Here is a 9,017-nt window from a genome sequence, read left to right as displayed (position 1 = left end):
GACGGGGGAAGGGGGGAGATGGGATAGAGCCACTTGTCAATTGTTTCTTGTTCACAAAAGCACTAATCAAAAATTTGCTCCAGGGGCTTGCAACGTAGTACAATATATTACCTTACTGGGAGAATGCAAGTTTTCAGTACAAAGGACTTAACATTTCTTACATACTGTTTGACTAAAATCTTGACAAACATTGACTATATTCTATACAAGAAACACTTAACAAGGGTAAAAGGAGAAACAGAATCCGTTAGTCGCCTCTTACGACATGCTGGGGAGCATCGGGTAAATTCTTCCCCCTAACCTGCGGGGGGGATTTTGGCTGAATTAAAATATTCAGAAGCGTGTGACCCCATTTCCGATCCCTTATTTTCTGCCACTGACACAAACTCTGAAATGAAATAGAAAGGATTGTTTCCTCATTATTATACCTAAAACTGCGACCAATCACATAATTCATGAGTCACCCATTTTAAAGATTTCGTGCTGATATTATCTTACTGAATCAAGTAAGGCTTGATAAAGCAAAAGTTCTACATACATTATATACAGACAGAGACATGTACATTCGCCACAATCTTAGTATCATTTTACTCTTCAAACACACACATTTTTCACGGCTGTATATACGCATGTATTTCCATAGCAATGGGCACAATATGTAATATGTTAATTTTCTTTAGAAAAAAGTGCGATGCATTTCTTATTTTATCATATTATTTGTGACGATTGGTGCAACTTTACTACACAAATTACGTGAAAAACGTACACAATTGTAGAATTTCAATTTAAATCAAACTCTGGCGTAATTTTACACAAGAATTTGGAATCTGTGCACACAACTCCAATTTCGTGAACATTCATAATTCAAAAAGTGAACCGAATAACTGCCGAGTTTCAATAAATGCGCAAAAACAATACTAACTCCTATTAAAGGAAAAATAATGAAGTCATCTATGAAAAATGTGAGAGGAACACTCCCCTGTTTAAAGTTGTTACACTGACTGACATCTTTGTATTTTGATGTACCGAACATGCGAACATTTCGACACCAAGAAATCATAGACATGGCCTGGAGATAAGAACATGTCGACACCAGGAAATCCTAGACATGGCCTGGAGATAAGAACATGTCGACACCAAGAAATCCTAGACATGGCCTGGAGATAAGAACATTTCGACACCAAGAAATCATAGACATGGCCTGGAGATAAGAACATTTCGACACCAAGAAATCATAGACATGGCCTGGAGATAAGAACATTTCGACACCAAGAAATCATAGACATGGCCTGGAGATAAGAACATTTCGACACCAAAAAATCCTAGACATGGCCTGGAGATAAGAACATTTCGACACCAAGAAATCCTAGACATGGCCTGGAGATAAGAACATCGCCTTGTCTCATGACTTTACCTTACTTTAATCAAAAATAAAATCCTCTCTTTTAATCAACAGCTATGACTTAATATTTTTTTACACAATTTGCAACCCATCTTTTGGCATCTGTTTGAGCAGAACAAATCTTATCTCTGAATTTAACGGCCCAGAAAGCCCTATCAAATGCCTTTCCAGAATCAGTCATCAATAGAAGACCAGGAGCTTTGTTTTCATTCAAGTATAACATTCTGTTGTACACACAAAACACAAGCAACAACAAAAACAACAATCACATCAACATCAATGAACTTAATGGTAAACGCCAGCAAAAGTCATTGCCATGGAAACAGTCTCTTTGTTTGGTCTGGTGACCTCACGGTATGCGTCGAACAGGTAAAGCAGTAATCTGAAACACATGCAATGAAAAATTCATGACGTAAAAACTAAGGTGCAAGTTTTATGAGAACAATTAAGGACAAATATTAAGCAATGTTCACACTTACTTCGAGTTCATGATCTTAGTTTTACAAACTTTTGATTTCAACAGGACTGTGTGTGCATGGTGATAATGTTTTCAACAGGACTGTGTGTGCATGGTAATAATGATTTCAACGGGACTGTGTGTGCATGGTAATAATGATTTCAACAGGACTGTGTGTGCATGGTAATAATGTTTTCAACAGGACTGTGTGTGCATGGTAATAATGTTTTCAACAGGACTGTGTGTGCATGGTAATAATGTTTTCAACAGGACAGTGTGTGCATGGTAATAATGTTTTCAACAGGACTGTGTGTGCATGGTAATAATGTTTTCAACAGGACTGTGTGTGCATGGTAATAATGTTGTCAACAGGACTGTGTGTGCATGGTAATAATGTTGTCAACAGGACTGTGTGTGCATGGTAATAATGTTTTCAACAGGACTGTGTGTGCATGGTAATAATGATTTCAACAGGACTGTGTGTGCATGGTAATAATGTTTTCAACAGGACTGTGTGTGCATGGTAATAATGTTTTCAACAGGACTGTGTGTGCATGGTAATGATGTTTTCAACAGGACTGTGTGTGCATGGTAATAATGTTTTCAACAGGACTGTGTGTGCATGGTAATAATGTTTTCAACAGGACTGTGTGTGCATGGTAATAATGTTTTCAACAGGACTGTGTGTGCATGGTAATAATGTTTTCAACAGGACTGTGTGTGCATGGTAATAATGTTTTCAACAGGACTGTGTGTGCATGGTAATAATGTTTTCAACAGGACTGTGTGTGCATGGTAATAATGTTTTCAACAGGACTGTGTGTGCATGGTAATAATGTTTTAAAACTCAGTCAGCGTAGGATTGCACTGTGTGAACAGCTAGTGTCTTGTTGCAGAAAAACAATCATTCAGAAAGTCCGGGATGATAAACACGGTGCTCACACATTTGTGAGCATTAATTTATGAAAGGAATTGTAGGTCTTCCAGAGACTTTTCCTCAGAATATCACGTTTCAAGTTCGGTGTAGAAGTAACAATGATGCCATAAATATACCTGAAGTGTCACTGCCACTGTTTGATTATCACACTGTCAAACAATTAGTCAGAAGGTCGGGGATGATACACATGGTGCTTAGACATTTGTCAGCATTGATGACAGATAATTCGAGTTTTCCGATGACTTTTCTTCAGAATCTTACGTTTCCTCTTTGTTTGTTTTTTAAAAACTATCCAATCAATTATTATGCAACGATAAGAGGCACTGTTGTAATGATGAAGTGCTGACTGAAAAGAGTATATCTAATTATTCATTCGACAAACTCACCTGTCTGTAAGGACCAAGCAGGTCAAAGAATGCAAAGCAGGGGTCGGGCAGGCTAGGGGCGGCTTCACCCTGGTCGTCACCGTTGATGTAGAGATGAAGAGATCGTTTCTTGTCTAGCATCACTCCCACCCGGCTTTTCTCGGGTACGTTGTACAGCTTCTGTCCAACGTTGGTTTCAAGCTGAAAAGACAAACACCAATGTAACTATCTGTTTTTGATATCAGAGTTGTCAGAGAGCTCGTTTTGTTCTTAATTAAGTTATATGTTCCTCTTTCGGGACTTCTTCCTGGTAAAACCAAAGGCAGTCGTGCAGAATGTGGTTTTGTTCTCCAGTCCATTTGCACGTTGAGAAAGTCTCTATTTCTTTTTCTGTTTTTGAACCAGCCAACTCTTTAAGCTTTAGGGACGACTTGAGCCCGAGAGACGCCACACAAAGGATGTCTGTGAGCCTTCAGCTGAGTCCTAATGTCCGGCAACTAGAAGAATGCACGATCATAATATAGCTGAGTCCTAATGTCCGGCAACTAGAAGAATGCACGATCATAATATAGCTGAGTCATAATGTCCGGCAACTAGAAGAATGCACGATCATACAGCTGACAAAATCCAGTTAATAGAGAAAATGGACTGACTTCAAACATTTTGAGTTTTTGAAGCATTTTCAGTTTTACATAGAAAGCGTCAACCCCAAGACAGGTCGGACAGACTCAGTGAATAACTTATCAACTGTCGTGTTACCTTGACGAGTTGAGATAGATTCCTCGTTGAGGTTTGAACACACGCATAGCTGTGAAGATTGTAACTTCCTCGCACGTGAACATTGATGAACCTATTTTGATTTCCGGAACCACACATTAAACAGTGGACTAACTGTCCGGCAGTAGGTTGATAGTGATGGCCCTTTTAACCTGTCGGATTAAAAACAAAATCAGGGGTACTTTATAATCGCGAAATTTTGATCAAAGATTTAACTTGTCATGGCCTTTTCTTTTCAATTTTCAAAACTACCACCACCACGACTACCACCACTACCAGACACACATACATATACACAAAAACAGAATCGCACAAACAGCCTCGTCGCGATATAACCTTCGTGGTTGAAAACGACGTTAAACACCAAATAAAGAAAGAAAGAAAGAAAGAAAGACAAACAGCCTTCATCCTTTCCAGCGTACCCGCCCTTTCTTTACGGTCTTTTCAGACTTACCGTATGTCCGTCATTCACGGTCACAGCATTGGGATAAATGACCACAGCAGATGGCCATCCATTAGCGTGAGATGGCAGTGTCAGAGCTTCTGGAGGAGTGGTTGTTGCTCCAGTCCTCATCACATAACCACTTCCAGCGTTTCTTTTGTCCAAGATGACCTAGACATATTGCGTACATTGTCCTATGCATGCACATACAGCGTATGCCTGGACAAACACACAAACAACACACAAACCCCTCCACACACACACATAGGCTTGCTTGCACGCTCTCTCTCTCTCACACACACACACATAGGCATGCTGGTACGCTCTCTCTCTCTCTCACACACACACACACATAGGCATGCTGGTACGCTCTCTCTCACACACACAAACCCACATAGGCATGCTGGTACGCTCTCTCTCTCACACACACACACACACATAGGCATGCTGGTACGCTCTCTCTCACACACACAAACCCACATAGGCATGCTGGTACGCTCTCTCTCTCACACACACACACACACATAGGCATGCTGGTACGCTCTCTCTCTCACACACACACACACACATAGGCATGCTGGTACGCTCTCTCTCTCACACACACACACACACATAGGCATGCTGGTACGCTCTCTCTCTCACACACACACACACACATAGGCATGCTGGTACGCTCTCTCTCTCACACACACACACACACACATAGGCATGCTGGTACGCTCTCTCTCTCACACACACACACACACACATAGGCATGCTGGTACGCTCTCTCTCTCACACACACACACACACATAGGCTTGCTTGCACGCTCTCTCTCTCTCACACACACACACAAACCCACCCACACAAAAATACACACACACAAACACACACACACACACACACACACACGCCCGCATGCACTCTCGGAGACACCCCCCTCACACACACACACACATATACGCACACAAATACACACACACACACACACGCACGCACGCACACACACACACACACACACACACAAAAACACACGCACACACACACACACACACAAACACACACACGCACGCACGCACGCACGCACGTACGCACATGCACACACATGTTAGTTTCGATTTTTATAGGCTCCGTCTGGTCCCGTAACCCACCATGTAAGCCATCACGGATTTGTCCAAGCTTTTAGTGGAAGAAGTGCGGCTTTTTATTTACTAAAACTGCTACACATGCCAAATAATACAACGGCCTGGGTACTTTCTTGACTGTGTGGAAACTGTTATTCATAAATTATGTTCGTAACTTATATATCAAGTTCAACATATAAAATCTGTCGACACAGAACAAGGCAACGCTATTGATCGTTTCTTTATGTTCAAATAGAAGGATGCTCTCATACTTGGCACACACACACAACATGAACATAACATCCAATGGCAATTGTCTCTGATTTTGGAATATAAGACAGTATATTGTTGCAGCATTATTGTCCATCTATACTTTTATTTTTCCGTTGTACATAGTTACACATTTACAATAACTTTAGCTAGACGCTAAATTATTGGCACCCATGGCTGTTAATGGTCGTCTGCCACTTCGATTCCTGCACCCCCCCTCCCCACACACACACACCCCACCTGCTTCCCCAGTTAGAACAACTTAAAACTATTCATACATTACACAAAAACAACAATAATCTGTTCTTTAAAATGCTCAGTATTCTCTAAATTGCTATTTGAAGTAAGAAGCAAAATTCTTCATAAGTGTTGCACAGTCTGTGAGGACAGGATCTTTAACTGAATGACATTTACGGTTAACAGGCAATGTGAAAGAGTTATATTTCTTGAAGGGATTACAGTTGTAAACACACTGATAGCGTCACAGTGAACACTGAGCTCAATGACTAACCTCGTACAACATGTTCGTCATCATAGGCTGAGAGGCGACAACGATACCACCATAAACACCACGCCCTCTTCTCTCTGCCGTCTGCTTGTTGTTGCTCAGCACGATGTTCTCACCGTGGTTGTCATGGAAAGACAAAACTGGCACCTGCAATCAGTCAGTGTACACATGAAACTGAACTGTCTAGAAATGTTTGACATATTTCACGCTACTCACTCTGACACAGTTAATGTATACATTGCACATACAAATGATCGGTCTAGAAAGTATCTATTTTTGAAATTAGTAGTAATTGTATGTAAACAATCCTGCATACGGTGCCGCACTATATTTTGTTGTAAAATCTCAGTATTTTTGAGTCACTTGAGAAAAAGTGACTCTATGTAATCGGTCAGTGTTAGTCTGTCCGGCCGGCCGTCCGGCCGGCCGTCCGTAGACACCACCTTAACGTTGGACTTTTCTCGGAAACTATCAAAGCGATCGGGCTCATATTTTGTTTAGTCGTGACCTCCAATGACCTCTACACTTTAACGATGGTTTCGTTGACCTTTGACCTTTTTCAAGGTCACAGGTCAGCGTCAAAGGAAAAATTAGACATTTTATATCTTTGACAAAGTTCATCGGATGTGATTGAAACTTTGTAGGATTATTCTTTACATCAAAGTATTTACATCTGTAGCCTTTTACGAACGTTATCAGAAAAACAAGGGAGATAACTAGCCTTTTCTGTTCGGCAACACACAACTTAACGTTGGGCTTTTCTCGGAAACTATAAAAGTGACCGGGCTCAAATTTTATGTGAACGTGACTCATTGTGTTGTGAATAGCAATTTCTTCCTGTCCATCTGATGCCTCATATAATATTCAGAACTGCGAAAGTGACTCGATCGAGCGTTTGCTCTTCTTGTTTGTTTTGTTTTAAGACTGAATCTTTTACTGCAGTTCCAATAAAGTGTCACTGTACCAACATGGTGTTTATTCTTAAAATAATGTGTGTTTGTATGCGAAAAAGAGCAAATTAGACATTTCTCAATGGAGCTGAGAAACTTCGACCGTATGATTTCAGGAGTGAAAGTCAGATGGTTGCCAAGTGGCAGCAAAACTTCCTGCAACTCCCAGGCATAGGTATTGGACACAGGGCCTATGTTCATGTGAGGGGAAATATCAGATCCTGTTCAATGATATCAGGCCAAGTGTTTTAGCCAAAATGACAATACCGCTTTATTTTTCAGGGCTAGACATCAGTTATTTTTCTCATGTTTGATTTGTTTACTAACTTGGTTAATCGGTTAATAAAAAAAAGAAGGAACATCACAGAAATGAATGCGCGATCATTAAGAAAATCAGATATGGGGAAAAACATACTTACAAGTCCAAAATCCAAATCAGCAGACGTGACTTTGGCCTGACCGAGTGCTGACAGCTCTTTCTCAATGCGGGTCACGGCTTCTGCGTCAATCACGACGGTCTCCTTGGATACGACCTTTGCGCCTGAGGGCAAGATGACGCTGCAGTCGAGGTTTCCAACACGTGTCTGCATCACGGGCGTCATGGTGGTGACAGTGTCGCGATTCTTGGCCTCCTGCACGCGTTGTACCACGTGTTTGTGTGACGTCAGCTTCCCGCGTCGCTGTAGCAGACACGTCTTGGTCTCCGTCACCGCCTCCTTGACGTCAGAGCACGCGCCGTGGGCCAGCTCGTTCAGGCGATGACGACAGTCCTGGACTGACTTCTCTAGGCGCGCACACACGGCTTCGATCTCGGCAACGGCCTTCTTGGTCTGCTTCTCCGTCTCCGCCAGGTGGTCGTCCAGCTGTTGGATGGCTTTGTCCAGCCTGGCCTCCCCTTCGGTCAGCGTGGCCGCCAGCTCCGCCAGCACGGCACGCGCGTCCTTGACCTTCTCCTCCATGTCCTTGACCTCCGGGCAGCTGCGGTGACGGGACGTGGCGCACAGGTGGCAGATGCTCTCGCCGTGTGTCGGGCAGAACAGCTCCGTGGTCTTGTCCGCGTGGACGGCGCAGGCGGCGTGCTGGCTTCCCGCCACTTTGTCCGCCGTCAGGGAGGTCAGGTCCTCCACCGTGTGGTTCCTGGCCATTTTCTGCTTCAGGTGTATCTTCCGGCACGACTCGCAGAACAAGTCCCCGCACGTCAGACACAGACACGTGGCCGCGGCCTCCTCGCAAATACAGCTGTGCGACTGTTTGAGCAAACGGTGAGCCCCCACCAGGTCCGCCATGGCCAGGTCTGTGGGGAAACCGTCCGCGACGTCCTGCCAGATCTTCTGGCCTCGCTCATCGGGGTCCATGATGGCACAGCGGCACAGCGGACACAGGGCCTGGTCTTGAGACTGTAGCCAGGACAGCAGACAGTGGTGACACAGCAGGTGTCCGCAGGGCAGCAGCTTGGGCTGCACGTACTGCTCGTGACACACGCTGCAGTCCATGTCATCGGGTTCTGGCACTGGTGGGGCAGCGGTCGCCATCGTTATAATTATGTGTTTTCTGAAATTACCAAAAAGCTCTAAGAGAATCAGGTCTTTAAAAAGAGGGAGTTTGAAAATTGAGGTAAACTTAGACACGTTTTGAAACAGAAGTCAAAGAAACAGGGTCGTAAAAAAGAAGAAGAGGGTGTTGGGTTTCCTTGGGGGGGGGGGGGGGGGGAGAGAGGAGGGCACTATCAAAAGCATTATTAAAAGTTGGATTTACAGTACTGCTCTAATACAGACATGGGGCTCGCTTGTAGAGAAAGGAATCGT

General features: G+C 43.3%; 1 protein-coding gene across 1 annotated transcript; it reads right to left on the bottom strand.

Annotated features, from left to right (window-relative positions):
* Window positions 1–4,048: 4,048 nt before the first annotated feature.
* LOC138977283 (E3 ubiquitin-protein ligase TRIM33-like) lies at window positions 4,049–8,744 on the bottom strand. Its single transcript, XM_070350185.1, has 4 exons — window positions 7,632–8,744; window positions 6,266–6,409; window positions 4,393–4,551; window positions 4,049–4,090 (listed from the first exon to the last, which is right to left on the bottom strand). The coding sequence occupies exons 1-4, from the start codon at window positions 8,742–8,744 to the stop codon at window positions 4,049–4,051; spliced, it is 1,458 nt and encodes a 485-aa protein (XP_070206286.1).
* Between the last annotated feature and the right edge of the window lie 273 nt (window positions 8,745–9,017).

This window comes from Littorina saxatilis, linkage group LG9, assembly GCF_037325665.1.
Source record: "Littorina saxatilis isolate snail1 linkage group LG9, US_GU_Lsax_2.0, whole genome shotgun sequence".
NCBI lineage: Eukaryota > Metazoa > Mollusca > Gastropoda > Littorinimorpha > Littorinidae > Littorina > Littorina saxatilis.
The sequence above is the reverse complement of the archived record's forward strand: the minus strand, read 5'-3'. Positions and strand labels throughout refer to the sequence as shown.

Bases quoted from the DNA above. Each gene is read 5' to 3' on its own strand.
- LOC138977283 (XM_070350185.1), bottom strand. From the start codon at position 8,744: ATGGCGACCGCTGCCCCACCAGTGCCAGAACCCGATGACATGGACTGC. The intron at 6,410-7,631 runs GTAAGTATGTTT...GACTGATTGCAG, and splicing joins CTGATTTGGATTTTGGACTT to GTGCCAGTTTTGTCTTTCCA. The intron at 4,091-4,392 runs GTAAGTCTGAAA...TTAATCCGACAG, and splicing joins CCGTGAATGACGGACATACG to GTTAAAAGGGCCATCACTAT.